At 36.5% G+C, this 18,092-nt stretch overlaps 1 protein-coding gene across 6 annotated transcripts in view; it reads left to right on the top strand.

The window, feature by feature from the left end:
- Nucleotides 1-18,092, top strand: part of ROS1 (ROS proto-oncogene 1, receptor tyrosine kinase) — an 82,811-nt gene that overhangs the window by 23,824 nt on the left and 40,895 nt on the right. For 5 of the 6 annotated variants that reach the window (XM_072036083.1, XM_038177126.2, XM_072036082.1 and 2 more), the window contains exons 18-29: nt 3,971-4,071; nt 5,670-5,884; nt 6,211-6,374; nt 6,956-7,118; nt 7,947-8,209; nt 9,066-9,129; nt 9,766-9,968; nt 10,722-10,933; nt 11,502-11,788; nt 12,637-12,813; nt 15,270-15,487; nt 15,863-16,004. In XM_072036083.1, the coding sequence (XP_071892184.1) occupies nt 3,971-4,071; nt 5,670-5,884; nt 6,211-6,374; nt 6,956-7,118; nt 7,947-8,209; nt 9,066-9,129; nt 9,766-9,968; nt 10,722-10,933; nt 11,502-11,788; nt 12,637-12,813; nt 15,270-15,487; nt 15,863-16,004 (2,209 nt within the window). The remainder of the gene's footprint in view (nt 1-3,970; nt 4,072-5,669; nt 5,885-6,210; nt 6,375-6,955; nt 7,119-7,946; nt 8,210-9,065; nt 9,130-9,765; nt 9,969-10,721; nt 10,934-11,501; nt 11,789-12,636; nt 12,814-15,269; nt 15,488-15,862; nt 16,005-18,092) is intronic. The other variant, XM_072036084.1, reaches the window with a different exon arrangement.

Raw genomic sequence — 18,092 nt, forward strand, 5'->3', positions numbered from 1 at the left:
TCTCAAACAAGCTGTTTCTCTGCTGACCTCTTCATGTCTTTCTTCTCCATATACCCTTCTCTGATGTCCTACCAAGACTTTAAAGTTCACTTCTGGCTCCCTATAGATCATCCTTGCTTTTTGCAAACCCATCCTGACACCGCCACCATGTGGGATTTGCAATGCAAGGGACTTGCAAGGTGGGATTCAGTGTTGCCTATGCAGCCAAGGAACTCTGAGACTGGTTTGTGAAAAGATCAGCCAGGGTCACAGCAGTTGCATATATGTGCTTCCTTCCCTCTCTTTCTTTCTTCCATCTTGTCATGTAGCTGGGAGAAAAGTGATGGATGATCCATTTCCCTGGCAAGAAAACACTTCTTTACCATAATGGGGACAGGTCTGGGAGTCAGTTTGATTGGGATTGCAGAATCAGTGAAGCACATCATATTTGATGAAACTCTTCCAGGCTCTGTCTTTGGGGCAGTCTGAGGGACTGTCCTCTTTCAGGGCTTTTACTCTGTGGAGTCTCTATCAAAGAAAAGTTGAATGATCCCCACCTGAAAAAACAGCCTGTGTAGGGTTTCACTCTCTGTCCCAAGCCTGGTAGTAAGGCATAGTTTGACTGCCACAAAAGACATCAACTTAGATTTATTATGGCTTTAACGTCATTCTTTAGAGCATAGCTCTTGATAAAAAAGCCTTTAAAAAAAAATCCACCTATCCTACAACTTGTGCCCCTGTTTTACATAAAAACAGGTTCTCTATTAAAAATCCTTCCAAAACTTTAGAGATCTACGTCTCTTGGTTAGCTTTGTATCATTGCCCAGAACGCTTCAATCTCCCTCTCCAAGAGGAAAAGAGGCTGGTGTTTCTCTGTGTAAAAAATGCAAACAAAAAAATCAAAACAAACAAACAAAAACCACAACAACAACAAAACAAATAATACACAATCAAAAAAAAAAAAAAAAAGAAAAAGAAAAAAAAAAAACATGAAAAAAAAAAACAACACAGACAAACAAAACAAAATGGGTCTGATTTAGTCTCTGAAAGGTGATTAACATTTGGAAAGGCCAGCTGATCTCACAGGTCTCTGTTACATTCACTTTGCAAGAGGGTTTGGTGAGGACAGGGAAAGCTGTTTCTGGTGTGGCACCTGCTATACTTGTAAAACTAAACACAGAAGAACTGAACAACTTTTGTCACACATAGAGAACAATACTGTGTTGCATTTGGGCCACTGTATTTTCCAGTACTAGCCTCACACCTCTCTACAGAAGCTGAATAGTATGGACTGTCTTCGTGGGAAAAGGTATGTTGCCTAGGCTCAACAGCACACTTGCACTTATCTCATATCTTCTGGGTGATCTGTTGTGAAGGACTGACAAATTGCAGTGTAGCCTAAGTGGCAAAAGTCACCTTTCCTACCCTTCTCTTTTGACATATGACCTGTTTCTCTAAATCACCTCATTCTAACCTCATTTTTTTTGTTCCCAGCTTCAAGGCCCTTGGCAGCAATAAGACTGCCTGTCTGCTGCTGTCATTTTTTTCTGCACTTTTCTCTATGTCAGTGATACCAGCCTTCAACCATCCACTTATTCACACCTCCTACAAACAAACATCTCCTCTCCTGCTTCTGTGTTGCCCCTAATCTATGCACTGACTTCTTGAACTCAGCCTCCTGCTGTGATACATACAGGAAAAAAGCCAAGTAAAAATGTCTAGAATGAGGAGTGACCAATTTTAACTGACAGGTGATTATTTTATTAAAATAAAACCCCAAATAACGCATCCAAAAAAGGCTGTACAATATTGTTTATTGGCGTAATTATTCCATATAAATATGCAAATGCCTGTTTGTACAAGTAATAGTATGTATCTTCCTTGTGCAATGGAGTCCTTTATCTTGAGAAGAGTACCTTTTAACTCAATATTAAAACACAGATGTAATAGATAATTGGTGTTATGCAACAGTTAGAGCATGTTTTCTACATAACTGTTTCTTACTGGAAATTACTAGCTGCTTTTCTAATGAAGAACTGCTGTTCAGCTGCTCAGTACGGGACCTTCAGCAGTATAGGGCTCTTTTAGCATGAAATTTCAGCGATGGGAATAGAAGATAGCTAGTATGGAGACAATAGGCTTCCCAAAATATATGAAAGCAAAGCTTTGAAAGTTCTTTGGCAGGAACTAGATGTTTTTGTGACAATTATTTTATTCTGCAATCAGTTGCATAGCCTAGTTGGTGTGTATGGTTTGATTGATTTTGGCAGAGTTATTCTGATTTATTTCAGTTTAGGATCTGGCCCAGAATATTCAAAGCACTTAAGTAGTTTACACTGTACAATTTGCCTGGAACAAAAGTAATTTATAAAGTAGCAAAGTGCATTGTATGCAGGAGGGGCTATGTCTTTTTAGGAGTTGCCTCTTACCATTGCTAGTCAAGGGGCATTTCAAGTAGCTAAACTTATCATGTCCAGAGACTGATATCTATCAGGAAATGGAAGAAGACTGTCTATTTTTTGAAGCATAAGGGAAGGGAGGTGTTAAATTACTGCCTAACTCCTGAACAGTACAAATGTTTCTTTTTTTTTTTTTTTTTTTTCCTTTTATTCATGGGGATACAGGGATTAGGAGAAAGAAGATGGGTCTGTCTGTGGGAAAATGTAACAGCTGCAAAAAGAAAACAGGGCAAGAAATGAAGATCTAAATGTTTAAAAAAGCAAGGTAGATTCAGAAATATGTAATTTGGTGTTGAACATGGATGGGAGAATAGGTAAATGGGATAAAATATAACATGCTCGGTTGAATATGCACTAAGGCATATACATACTGTGAGATATTTTTAACAGCAAAACCTACAGGAGCAATCATTCAAACCTTGATTTTCTGACACACAGTGTCAACAGAAATATGTCAAGAATGTGATTACATAAGGACCAGCAGACAACAAAGTGACACAGCATTTGCTTTCCTGTCATCATCTTCTGCAGCTTATTAATGAAGAGTTAAAAAAAAAAAAAAAAAGGTGCTCCACATACATTCCTAATAGAAATCCAACCTTATAAAAGAGTAACTACAACTAGTTTTTGGATGTAAAGTTTGGGAGCAGCAGGAAAAATGTTCTCAGAAAGGCCCCTAACAACTTGTAAACTGTGCTAATGACATGACATGGACTGAACTTGATAACATTTAGCAGAATAACTTCTGGAAGCAAATTCTTTGTCAGTCACAGAACACGTTATTAGATGTCTGATTTCTATTATTTTTTGCATATGGTATTGAATCTGTTGTTTATTGCAAAAGCAAGAAAGCTTTATTTTGGATATTAAATCCAATTTAAAATAAACAAAAATCCTACACCTAGCTTAAATTAAGATGATATATTGAAGTGATGAACATTTTTTCCCTTGACTCATTTAATAATAAACGATTTACTAAAATGTAAACATTTGAACATCCTGTTTAACTGAATACATCAATAAAAATGCATATATTTTCCATAAATAATGCAACACATTAAATATTCTATGCATAAAATCAAAGCTAGAAAACAAAGACAAAAGATCTGAAACACTTCTTTCAAAAAGTGATTCTGACTTTCAGTCTGTATATCAACCATCTGTTTTAGAGAAAGAATATTAAAATACCAGAGGTGCTTTGGAAATTTTGATAGGTAGTTTCACTAATCACTTGATACACGATTGCCATCATATCTGAAGTACTCAGATGCTCTAGGAATGAACACTGTGACAGATGCTCATAAAATGTTATCTAGAAAATCATCAGCTGCTATAAATAAGTACCCACCAAGGACCCGATTATTTTCTAGTGTTACCTCTTTTAGTGTTAGAATAAATGTTCATGGTAATAATGTTATTTTTTCCAATAAAGAGCTACCCATCATGCTGCCTGGACAACATTGATGCTTAAGGGCTTTTAGCCCAGAAGTGAAAGTATATGCAAATTGCTGTTTGAACTTTTTGTTTCTTAGGTAGTTGGTTTAGCATTGGATGTCAGCCATGGTTTTCTTTACTGGCTTGTACAAGAGAGTCTATGTCTAAATCTATACAGAATTTCTCTTTGCAAAGAAGGGTAAGTAAATGTATAGCACAGGTAAGAAAGTCTTTATTTTCTTCCTTTTTTTTTTTTTTTTTTTTTTTTAGGGGGGTGGGGGATGAGACTCTATTTAAAAACAGATTGTCTGGTGCTGAACACACCAGTTACTAATTGCACAATAAACAAAAAGAGCTGATGGTCACACCTAGGTGATGGCAAACCCTGTGTTGAGATCATTGTTAGCATGCTTTTACAGTGAGAGAAACACAGTATGGATGCTCAGATGAACTTAGGTCATGCTCATCAATTTTTAAACTTAGCTTTAGGAACTAATCACTATTAATTGCCTATTTTATCTTGGTATTTACAACACCTGATGGTTTTCAAGTGCCTAGGGCTGTAACTTGTTTATCTTACATGGAGCTTAGGACTTGAATTGACACCACTTTCTCAGAGACTCAGTGCTCAGCAGGGTTTCCACTTGATAATCCTGAACATGAAACAGCTTCATTATTTCTCAAAGGCAATTAAAAAAAAAAATACAAAATTGTATTTATGGAAGAATTCAAATATATGCTGATAAGACCTTGAGAAAAATGATAATTTGTTGCATATGTGCCAAGCGCATCATACAGAAGCTATTTGCCAGTGTTGATTTGTAGTAGCTCATGAAACTACATTTTTACTCCTTTTCATATGGGGAGAGTGCTGCTTTTTTACAAGCATGAAATCAAACCTCTTAAACTTAATTGGACAGTATCTGTATTTACATGTGTTCATAATGTCGCAAGCTGGCTGTGAGTGGAATCAGATGAATTCTCTGACTGATTTTAGACTTGCCATGATTAATGGTAAGCATTTAAAGCATCAAAATATGTTGATTAGTTTTAGCTAGAACATGCAGCTCCATTGGGAACCAATTGGCAGTCGTAAATCATCATCTCTGGCATGCCAGAACAGAGAGATTAGAAGTAATCCATCCTAATGGTCCTGATGGTTCGTCAAAGATTTTCTGAATTTGCTTTGGATAGCACTTGTCTAAGCTGAAAGATATTTCTAAGATGCTAAAATAAGGCCTCTTAAAATGTATTTCATCTCTTTCTGAGAAGATAAATTGGGATCAAAAAGGGCCTGTAAGTTCTGACATTGAAGTAACTAGACAAATTAAATTATCATTGATACCAACGGAGAAAAGTGTTAATAGAGTTTAATAAATAATGGAAGGTTATTGAGGAAACTAGCAGGGTCAAATTCATCTGAGAATCTGCTCTAATGAAGTAAAAAGAATATTAAGCTGTGAAGTAGTCTCCATTGTTTCAGTGGAGTAGTTGAGAGAAGTTAGGCTAATTTTTTGAAATACTTAATTTTCTACATCCATATGTCATAATACTAAGCCATTTAACATTTATCTTCTAATGAAATCAAAGGAATGAAGGATTTGTCTCAATGATGCTACTTTTATTTTGAAAAAATGCTGTGCTCTAGAGAACTTGTAAACTTTTAAATTTGTTTTCCTACATGAGTATTAAGAATTTGAATGACGAGAAACTTATTAACGGGTCATGTGTTGCATAAATCCTGTTCTCTTTACACTATGTGTTTTCAGCTTGCTGTTTTCATATATGTTTTCACAGTTGTGGTAATGTCATAGTCACAGAATTTGCAGCATGGAGTATTTCAGAAACATCTCAGAGTACACTGGAGTACTACAGTGGTCGTTTGTTCTGGATTAATAGTCTTCAATTCATTACAACACAAGAAGTCAATCAGAGCATTAGCATTCCCTTTTCAGAGCCAGCAAAGTTTGCAGCCTTCACCCTTGTTCACACATCACTTAAACCTTTGCCAGGTACATTATTTTCCTTATTTAAGCCCCTCAGTAAGGATATTCACTGTCAGCCTGTAATTCTCCACTCTTAAAATTCTTTAGCCATTTGACATAAGAACTTATTAATGAGTATATCAGACTATAGCTACATAATGTGCAATTACAAAAGCTAATGGGTATGGCTAATAAGAATACAAAATGTTGTTTTTCATAGACCCTTATTTCTATTCAATAGCATTTTACTTGATTACCCATAGCTCCTTCATGTTTTAAATCAGGTTTGAAATCTCCACCTATTCCTCATGTTCTTTAAATTGTTATTATTTTTTTCTTCCCATTATGGACAGGAAATTTTTCCTTTACACCAAAAGTGATTCCAAATGCAGTACCAGTATCTTCCTTTAGGATTAAAGGAAATTCTTCAAGTTTTACCATCGTTTGGAGTGCCTCTGCAAATGTGGAATGGGGAACTGTCTTTTACTGCGTGGGATCAAAAGCTCTACAAGTGAGGGTATTCATACAATCCCTCCATATTATCTACACGTATTGCTGCCTCTAGTCACTCATATATCTATTTTTAAACAGAAACATAGTTTGTTTCTTCTCCAGAAGTTAGAAATTGGTCAAGCAATCAAACCAAAATGTAAATATAAAGCAAGCTGTCCCATTTCCCCACCACTGAGGCCAGCACTGGAGAAATATGGGCTTAGCAGCAGCTCTGGACTAGCTTATGGAGTGTGAAGTGCAAGGCGAGGAGCTCCCAGGGCCCAAAGATGTGTGAGAAAGCCTTTCACAGTAACGCAAAGACAAAAGTGTCCTCTGAGCTGCTAGTGGGACAGGCTTTGTCCAAATGTGAAATCTAGCCTTCACCCACACTTAAGTTTAGCACATTTGGTGAGCTGTATGTTAAATTCAAAGGGCAGATTGCTAGCAGATTGCTGTTGCACTACAGTGCTACAGGAGTTGGTGAAACAATGATCACTCAGAGGAAGAGTAGCTCTGTCTTGATTTTGTTGACCAGATTGATGAGAAGGATTTAGAAAACTGAAGGTCTGCTTTGTTTCATTTTGTTTCATTTAATTTCATTCACAGTCTTTGGAGAATGAACAGTGCCTCCAACCCCATAACCTGACAGTTCCATCCTACCAAGTTGATTGGCTGGAACCATTTGAACTCTTTGATTTTAGTGTGACTCCATACACATACTGGGGCAAGGCACCAACAACATCTGTATACCTTCGAGCTCCAGAAGGAGGTACCAGAATTTCAAATCCTATTCCTAATCTGTAGTGCGTGCTGGGCCCAGGTCTATGTTAGCATGTGGAACCCTGTCTAGAGAGGAATGAGGAGCTTTCAGGGCTCAGTGACCATAGACAGAGTTGCAAGGACTTGTTCTTGCTTATCTTTGGCAGTTATCTGTTGCACACATAAATGCATGCCATTGCAGTAACAGAATTTGAAACAGCAAGAGCATGACAATATATGCACCAGGTGCCTATGGCTATGAGTAATAAAGAGAAATTGAGATTCATTATAGTGACCATCAAAGGCTGCATATAATATATTAACCACTTTGTAAATTTTTAAGAAATGTTATACACTTTTTACTTGTGTTTGGTTTTGATCTCAAGCAGGTCAAAGTTAAGTCAGCTAAAGTCAGCTAAGATATAGTGCTGAATGACTGGTGCATTGAGAAAGCTTATGAGCTGCAGTAGATTTTGAAATGGGCAGGAGAGTGGATAGAGTACATTCTATATTGTGAGAATTCTTGCAGTTCCACTGTTACCTATAGTATTTGGCTAAATAGAAATGTCCCAATCTGAGACACAGAGTGCTGCTGATATAGCTCTTTTTTTTTTTCCTAAGCAAATTAAAAGCAGATACATATATGTTGATGAAAAACAGAAAGCAATTACCATGAAATTTTAAATACTCCTCTAATTTACACCTCACCACTTGCTATTTATTTTTCTCTTTCAGCATTAAAGTTGTCAAGGCTCAAAACTAAATTACAAGGTACAGACTATGTTTCAATAGAAATACCTAATTCTGTGTTTATTTATTTACTTATTTTTAAATGCAGTTCCTTCAGCCCCTACAAACCCTAGAATATATGTGTTACATAATAACCTGCATGAAGGTGAAGAGAAAATCCATGTGGAGTTCAGGTGGAACAAGCCTGCAAGGGACAATGGAGTACTAACACACTTCAGGGTTTACTATCAACAGTTGTGTCAGAATGACACTGCTGACACTCTCATGGAGTGGAATGTGAGCAATGTCAAACACAATGTGTTGCTCTTTTCTCTCAGAGATGTGCTTCCCCACCTCACAGTAAGGTTTCAGGTATGAAAAATTACTGATCTCATCTCAGATGTTGTTCATGCAGCTTCATGTGTTTGTCTAGGACTTGGGGCAAGAGTTTGTGGTTTCTGCTTTTGGAACTGCTGATTCACTGACTCACCCTTGGATCCCTGGCTTAACCTTTCTATATGTTGTATTGCTCATTACATAAAGTGAAAAACAATACTGCAATATTATACAGGTTTGTTGAGGCTCAAAAGAAACTTTTCTAAAGGTCTCCCAAAGCCACTGCTAAAAGCTACAAATTCAACACAGATTCTGCTGAGCTGGTGGAGGGTCACAGACCAGTAAAACAGAGCCACTAGATCAATAAATGTTTCACTTCTGGGGAAATACAAGGACTCACTTGATATCTGTAATAGGAGACTTCCATATAAAACTTGTCAGGAGGTCACGTTTCCATCATGATAAAAGACCTGGAACACACAGAATATGTGTGCGAAAGGCAAGCTGGAAACATGAAAGCATGTAACAGGCCAGGTAGATAGGGGAGAACAGCTTGTGGGTTGCAACATCAACCAACAGTAGGAAACTGCTCCAGCCTGGGCAAGGAAAGAAGATTGTCTGGCTTTCTTTGAGTAAAGAATTCAGGCTGCAATTGATAAATGCAGCCTGAATTGCCACTCTATGAGCCACAACATAAAATTTTATTCATAGTCATGGTCCAGCCTTCAATGTAGCATTTGAATTGACCAACAGAGCAGAGCACGTACATATATGTTCCTAGCTGAGCAGTCAGGGGATCTGGTTGTCTTGTCATTAACTGTGACTCTGTGGGCTCTGTAATGGAATGTTTTATGCTGTAGTTTAACATATGTAACAACCTCCTGTCTCACAGGTGCAAGCTTTCACCTCTGTGGGTCCAGGACCTTTGTCTGATATAGTACAGAGGAATTCATCAGGTACGGATGACTTAGATGCCCCTTCACAGTTTGTGTTTAATAGTTGGCAAACTCGACAGTACAGAAATTTAGTAATCTGATAAATAGTCTGACAACTGGGTGATGTTTGTTCTACCCTATGGTAGACAGCACAGAGCAGATAGCTACAGCAGATAGTTTGACAGGAAATTATTAACACATTTCTTCAGCTTAAATTTGGGGAATTTCAAGTCTTTTCTCAGAAGTAGGTGAGATTAACTTTTCTAGGCAGCACCAGCATAGCACAGAGCAGCAGTCTTTCATCTGTAGTCTGCATTCTACTACAACAGTATAGGTCATTTATAACTGGGCTAGGGATCGCAGGTTATTTCTAATTGGGCTGTGACAGGTAATTAAGAGAGCAAATCTATTTTTACTAGGCTTAAAGTTGCTGGGTAAGCATCCAGAATGACACTGAAAAATTCTTAGAAGTTTGCATGTGATGACAAGAAGGCAACATCAATCTGTGCATGTCATTATTTTATTTATTTGCTGTGACATATGACCAAATATAATTTGTGTGGGGCCATCATTTATTTTTGTACTTGCTTTCATTATGAATGACTACTATTGTCCAGAATGTTTGGTGTAAATTCTGCTGTGCCCTTTTCCTTCCAGATCTTTTCCCTGTCCCAACTCTTATAACTGTTTCTGCCAACAAGTTGTTTCTTACTGACATAGACAATAATCATACCATATGGGAACTTTTGGCAAAGACCAATATAAAAGACATCTGTTATACTGCTAATGATGACACAATGTACTATATCCTAGAAGACTCTCTTTTTCTTCTGAACATACAGACTACTTCAGTGTTTCAGGTATTTGTTTGTCCATTATCTTACTTGAAGGAAATATGTGGCCATTTTTGCTGTTATTTTGGGTTTAATCATGTTTTTAAAGAAGTCAGAACTGCATGCTGAAAACAGAAGAAAGCAGCATGATGAACAAAGCACATTTAATGGCAAAATGAAGTGGGGGAAAACAGAACTGGAGAGATGCAATTTTCTTAATGACTGTTGGTTCATATGAGATGCTTATATGAAGGAGATGAGTGGCCCTTTCTAACACTGCAATACAAATATGTATAATATAATAAAATTTGGACTTCTTTTTTTTTTCCCTTTTTTTTTTTTTTTTTTTTTTTGTCACCTATAGTGATTGAAACAAGCCTGAGTATACCATTGGTATAGTTTTCCTGTTAAACATGTATGATTTTACTGACATCTGCTTTGTTCATGAGACATTTCAACAAATATTTAATTTAAAATTCATACTATTAAATACAAGAAAAGTAATTTTTGTATGAAATGTATTTTAATTTAACTTGTTTTCTTTCTAAGTTCAAGAAAACTAAATCAACATGGAAGGAATTATTAATATTAGTGAAACAACAGATTTTGTTTGTATAAAAATATTGGAACCTCCTTCATTCCATGGCATCTCTCTATATTTTGACTTCTATTTTCCAAGTAGTAATGACTTGGGAAATAAATCTGATTTCATAGTGTCCTAGCATCAGGTAGGATAATTCTGCTCTTAAGCAGTTTTAATAATTCTTTTTAACCCTTAAGTTTTTCAAAGATGCATTTCTTCACAATGTCACCGCCATCACAGTAGACTGGATTGCAAGACATCTCTTTGTTGCCCTGAAAACATCATGGAATGAAACTCAGATATTTGTTATTGATCTGGAACTCAAGAAAAAGTCTTTACAAGCCTTGAACGTACAGCTGGGTAAACATAATTCAACTGTATCGTCTCTGTTGTCGTATCCTCTCTTAAGGTAAGACATAAATTGTTAATAACTTCTTTAAAATATATCTGGAACATGATTTTCATGAAACATCAGCTCTTAAGGACCCAGAAGGACTTCTTATATGATATATATGTGTGTATATATATATATATATGTATATATATATATATATATTTTTTTTTTACATTGTGTAACTCTCAGATACTTCTGTGTGTAGTTCTGCTTATATACTGCTACTTGAGCTTGGACATATATCTAATTTAAAAAAAAATAAATGTCTGTGTGAGTAAAAATTTCAAATGATACTTAAATCTTGGTAGGCTGTTCTGTTCAGGTGATGCAAATGGAAGTCAGCACCACGTAGTCATTAACATAACAGTACTGGAAACGTTTATTCTGGAATAGTCTGTTATTGCAATCTTCCATTCAAAAATTTCCTTTAAACACCTAGAATCTCTCTGGAAGTATGCTGCTTTAGTTGCACTGTTTGAAATATTTTGGAGGTTTGTAACTGTATTCACTTACAAGAGTGCATTTAGTTCAGACTGTTCAGCTTGAAGTTTTTCTACTGTAAGCAATTTATTTTATTTGATAGCCGCTTGTACTGGATGGAAGAGCTTGATTATGGCAGCCGCATGTTTTATTATGATATTCTGAATAACACTGTGCAACACATTTTGGGATACATATCAGCAGAAGAACAAATGAGGAACTACTGCAGCTGTAATGTGACAGAAGCAGAACTAGGAAGATCTATGAGTATGGATGTGTCTGACTCCAAGAACCCCCAGCTGCTCTTTATCAGAGGAAGAGATGAAATCTGGGCCTCAGATGTGGATGGTTGCCATTGCTGGAGACTTACCAGAATACCAAGTATTCAAGGTCGGAGTGCTCTGTTACATTTCTAGGTAGTTTGTGATTAGTTCTGTTTCTTACACCAACAATGTTAATTTCAGCAAAATAACATTGATGAAGTACTTTACCTATAAAATTTATTAACCTGTAGGCAAGATCAACAAAAAATGTTGTGTGCTATATTTCCAGTTGTGTACCCTGTTGATAGCAACCAGGAGAAAGAGCAGTGTGAGGATATTTACTGATATAAGCCTGCATTCCATTAAGACGTCAGTAGAATGGAGATGCTACAGACTCACACACTACTTGTCAATAGATTTCACTTACAGTATTAAGACATTGTTTTGTTGGGTTTAATATTAGATACACCAATTACAGCTTATCTCAATGAAAAATTACCATGACATTTTAGGTCATATCTGAAAGTGGCACTGAACTCTTCAATATTAGATGCGGGGAGGGTACTTCACGTATGTAGAGTCTTGTATGACAGCTTATCTATGTTTCACTTCTTGTAATGATAATGCTTATCTTGGTTGCTCACTTTTCAGCTCAGTTCTCCAATAGTGCTGGTAAAGCTGTCCTTCTTATTTTTTTTAAAAACAAACAAACAAACAAAATTGCAGTTGTCATGACTAAAGATAATAAAAAGCCCCCAAATCTACACTTGTAAAGAGAAATACCAGTGTCTCAGCTTCATGAGACCTATTGGAGTATATTAGAAACCTCTTTTCCAGGAAATGTCTTTGACATTACAGTGTGGCTGAGATACTGACCCATATTGACTCAATGTGAATAAAAGCATCCATCTGCTCTTGTAAAATTGGCTGCTCAGTGTTAATGCTGAAGCTTAACTCTACAATGTTTTCTTACAGATAAGAAAATCGGCAGCTTGACTGTAGATAAACAGTTTTTATATTGGAGCATTGAAACGAAGAAATACACTGAAATTTATCTAGCAAATAAAGAAACCACAAGACACTCTCTTCAAATGAAAACAAATCATGAGCTGAAAATCTTAGCCTACAGCACAGCAATGCAATCATACCCAGGTAGTGGGGATTTGAGTTGTTCTGTAAATGTAATAAATCTATTTCAGAGCTTGTATTTGAGTTGCAGATCATGCTATATGTACTTAGGTAAAATATGCTTTATGGATTCAGATACCTTCTGGAGGGAAACAATTCACTATGTACATTTTTAAAAGGATGGAAATAACGACTGGCCATGTGTTGCATGGAAGTTCACAATGGTGTAAATATTGCCTGTGTTTCAATGGCTCAGGGTGATAATACCAAACCATTCCTATTTTCAAAGTTATGTTGAATCTAGAGATTTAAAAAAGGTGGTGAACATTAAAACACAGAAAAAGAGCAAACATTGTGTCCTTAAGATGATCTGTAGCTACAAAGTGTTGTTGCAACGAGTTTGTTAATGATCCCTGTTATGACACAGATTTCTGCTGTTTTTCATAAGTATGCAAAGCTGAAAACAAATGTATGTGCTTCCAAAGGCAAACAGATAAGACCTCCACTTATTAAAGTGATTTATAAAGAAGTGCCTGAGAGGCAATTACAGCTTACCTGCTAGTAGTCTCAGGCTCCACTTACAACTTCTAATGTTTTAAACAATACTGGAGTGATAATGAAAGAAAGAAAAATTAGTTTCAATACAAATCCAGGATTCGTTGTAGATATAGGGACTATACTTGTAAGTGCTGAGGTTTATAACAGCTGCTAGCAATTTGAATGTGTTAAAATAATTCTTTAACTTCATTTTTTTACATAAAAGTCAGGTAAATATACAAGAGAATATTTTAACGGGATGGACTTCTTTGGAATGAAAGAATTTTATGCAGTTTTTGGTAGCTAGCAGAGCTTCCTGAGTATAGCTGCTCTGACCAACACCCAGGCTATTCTTACCAGCACTTTGAGCAAGTTTATTCACATGAGGTCTGTGTGGGCTTGGCATTGGTACAGGAGCTTGGTTTGGCCCTAGTACAAAATGTACCAATCCCTCTCCTGAGGGAATGGGTTCCCTGAAAGAGCCCTAGACTTACCTGGTGCAGAAAGAACAACTTAAATCCAAAGGGATTGTTTTTATCTAAAGATCCCCACAGAGCTCTTCTTATTGGAGACTGGGCTTCTGCAAGTATATTTAGAGGAACACACAGATATGGGATTTAATGAAAAAAAAAAAAAAGCATTGTGCAGAATTATTTAAGATAAAAGGAAATGAAATTATTAAAATAAGATTTGTTTTCTTTTCTTTTTTTTTTTTTTTTTGTACTGAAAGCAAATGGGGTGTATGTGACACAGTGATGTTTGCAAAGACCAGCTGTGTTGACTGACATGCTATTTTTTTAATTTTTTTTTATTTTAGTGATGTGTGCAAGTAGTACTGTTACTTTCCTTTCACTCTAACCTATTTAATTGCCATCCAGAGAAGTGATGTCAGTTGATCATTTAACACATCAGAAGTACTCAGTGAAAATTATCGTCCTGTCACAGATTCTGTGAGAGAATGATTTCTCTACTGGGTTAGGAGGAAAGGGGCTGAATATGCAGTGAAGGATTTTTTGTGAGGATAAACACATTTCTATGGAACTGCCTGACAGAAACGTTAGTTCTGAAAATGACTCAGATCTTTATTCCACCTGAGATTTCTCCCATGAGAGTTTTACTACTCTAAGAATATATAAATTGAAAAAGACTCAACATTACACTTATTTCTATCAAACAGGCTTTCTGATTCATCTTCCCTTACGTGCATGAACCAGCTTTTGGCAGGAGTGACAGGGTTGCTCATTTAGGGAGGAAAGATCATAACAATGTGGTCAGTTGTTCTGGCCGAAGGGCAAACATTTGTCCATGCACCATCTTTGCCTTCTTGGCAGCAAGTCACATATTTTAAATATTATTATTATTATTATTTTAAAGTATATCAAATGGTAAGGTGTATCTTTTGTTACTTTTGCATACTGTCATTGAGTATTTTTCTATTGTTTTCTCCTTAGAGACCACTTTTTTCCTTCTAAAACTTGTCACTCCATTCCCTGTTGTTACAATGAACTTTACAAGTGAGAAGCTGATTGGAAGAAAAGAGAGATTTAATTGTGAGGGAAAGTTACTTTCTACTCTGCCTATCTGCCTTTTCTGTGACAAGCAAGTTCAGACTCATCAGTGTGTACTACCCTCAATAGCATAGTAATTAAGGTGTGGATTTCCAGGTGTGGATTTTCTTTAGATACCTAAAGAATAGCCTAAATACTTTAAGAGCTCAGATCTTATCAAAGATAAACAAGCCTTTACTTTGGTGACTGCTATCTTTATGTCTACGAAAGTAATTAAATATAGTACATCCAAGTGGTAATTTATTCTGTTTCTATTTGTGAAAGCAAAGATACTTTGTGCTTATGCTTTCTCATATGAATCATAGTAGAATCCCGTGAGAATTTGGATTGGTCCAGTAGTAATTGTTTATTTATATTTTTTGATGTCTTTCTTAGATAAGAGTTGCTTGATTCCATTGCTAGACACTGAGAAACCTTCTATCCTTGATATAACGAACACCAGTTTTACAGTAAGCTTGCCATCTGTCACACCACAGCAGCTATGCCCTGGCATATCCCAACCTACACCAACATATCTGGTATTTCTCAGAGAAATGACTAACAACACCAGGAACTCATCCTATCGTTTGTCTACTCTACAGCAAAAAACATTGGTATGGCTGTTTTGGAACAAAAATACATCTGCTATCATATATGAACTGGGCATGATACCACTTCTAATACTTCTAATCACTTTATAAACCATTCTGTAACTTTCTAGCAGAGAGTTTTTCCAGTTCTACATATCCCATAGTAATTCTAATTTCTGATTCGTATTTGCTAAGTGGTAAATTCCTTAGCTTTTCTTTGTACAAGTACTCCTCTACCTTTTGACACGTCCTTGCTAAAATCCTGTTGGGACTAGATGATCTTTAATGTCCCTCCCAACCCAAACCATTCTATTGTTCTTTGATTCATTGACAGATAATTGGTGTGACAAGTGAGTATTTTCTGACAATACATATTTGTTATCTGATTTCTAATCACAGGAATTCCAGGGACCTATAGATGTCATAGACAACCTACAGCCATTTTCAAGTTATGTCATACAAGTTGCAGTGAAAAACTACTATTCAGATCATGAAGAGCTGGCCATGGGAAAGGAGACAATTGGCACAACTCTATATGGAGGTTTGTTTCACATTTTATTCTAGTTTTGAATAGAATTCTCATCTCATTTAAAGAAAGTGTTTGGTTTGCAAATCAGACAATAGATAAATTCTCTGCTCAAAATATAACCTGTCTAGATCTTCAGAAGGATTTGGAGACCAAACTTGATGAATCTGTAAAAGTCATAATAAATGTGTATGCTCTTTAATGTTTTCACTTATTGGCTTCCTGTGGAAAGATAAACTATGGATAAAATGACTAAGCAGTTGCAGTTTCTGCCTTAGATCATATTTTCAATAAGTTTTGTTTGAGTGTATGTGCAATTATATATATTTAAATGTGTGTTAGATATGCAGCATTAAGATTTTTTCCCTTGGATTGACATTGTACTCATAATTACTGTTTCTTAGGACAATGCAGAATTGTTTTATTGTAAATCAGTCTATAGAGACAACACTTCATTTTTACATCTCTTTGTCTGAGTGCCAATAGCATCTCTTCTGGAGGTTGTAAAAGTTTTGTTGTGCCCTTCTCAGTCCCTTTCATATTAGAAGAAAGCTAGAATAGTCCTTTTGACTTGAGTGTTCACTGTGCCATTTAGTGTCGAGAGATGACTTGTTAGGGATTAGCTAAAATAGATAAATAAATACATCTGTCAATTTCTCTAATTATGGCAGAAGACTGCTAAGAAACTTGAGTGGGAGAGGACAGCTGAGGGAAGTATGGGCGAAGGCTAGAGCCTAAGATATGATGACTAGGCAGCTAAAAGCAGTTTTACTGAAGCACAGCTATCTCTGTGCTGTGTGATGAGGTGTGACCCACTGATGCAGTGGGAGAGGACAGGGCCATGAACTTGTTACAGTGTCTAGGGAAACAAGTAACTCCACCCTAGAAAAAGATGACAGGAGCACAGCTCCCTTTCTGGAAAAGCATGAAGCATTTACAAAATGACAGGCCAAGGCTGCATTTGGGAAAACCTGCTCAGTGCTCTCCATAAGAGACAAGACAGTGAAAGTGAAAGGTGTATTTTGTTTTAAGGGTCTTCCGCTAAGTGCAAAGTTGCTTTTGAAACAAGAATGAGAAATTAAAGTAAAGAGAAAAGAAGGAGTGGTCAAGAATGGTTAATGTACATATATATATAGCTTGTTATTCAGTCTGTTTTTTTATTATTTCAGAGCTGGGCCTGTGCTTCTGTAGTGTGTCTAGTTTATGAAGTCAGTATTCACCTCACATAATATATTTGTGTATTAGCTGATGATGAGCTCAAGAAAAGTGTTTTGGTTAACATCTCCTCCACTTTCTGCTTTGATTATAGGATTTTGCAACTCTCCCTTTCTACTGATATACTCCAAAGGACTGTTTGTCACTTCAGCGCTCTCTTAGATAACTGTCATGTTAAATACACTTATTTAGGACACATTCTCCAGAACAGGATATGAGGAATTTCTGTAACACTTATGCTGGTGATCTGTGGACTGTGTTACGTTATGGGGAATTTATGACTACTCAGCCAATGTTAATTATTCAGCTGCAGGTAGCATGCTACTATTTTGTCTGATCACTAGCATGTATCAGACTGTTTCTTCTCCTCACTTTCTTACATTTATTCTCCACCCTTTACCTTCACAGTTATCCTCTCCACCCTGTTCTGGAGTTCCCAATGCAGAACAGAGGTCTGATAATGCGTTAGTTCCCTTTCTAACTAGAAAAAAGCAATAATGTTTAAGTTGGTGGATTCAGACCCTTATTTGAGTTCAAACCTACCAACTGCTTATCTTGTCATAGTTGATGAAACATGGGACATGGCATAGGGAGGAAACTTGACTCTGCTGCACTTTAATGTAGATGTGGGTCTTGCCCCCATCTGCCTTGATACCAAAATGGCCCTCAAATGCCAAAAGGGCAACTGAGATCTGTAGGGAGACAATTTAAGCTTTAATTTTATTTGATAACCTTACTAGTCTGAGCTAGATGTCTGCTGTAGTTTGAAATGCCTTAATCAGGGCAGGAAAATACTTCTGCCCACCCCCTACATCACTCTCCTGTTTGCACCGTTGGACAGCTATCGTTCCAGTTTTCCTGAAGCTCTTGTCAAGTCCCAGAAAGAAA

Source organism: Anas platyrhynchos, chromosome 3, assembly GCF_047663525.1.
Source record: "Anas platyrhynchos isolate ZD024472 breed Pekin duck chromosome 3, IASCAAS_PekinDuck_T2T, whole genome shotgun sequence".
Lineage (NCBI taxonomy): Eukaryota > Metazoa > Chordata > Aves > Anseriformes > Anatidae > Anas > Anas platyrhynchos.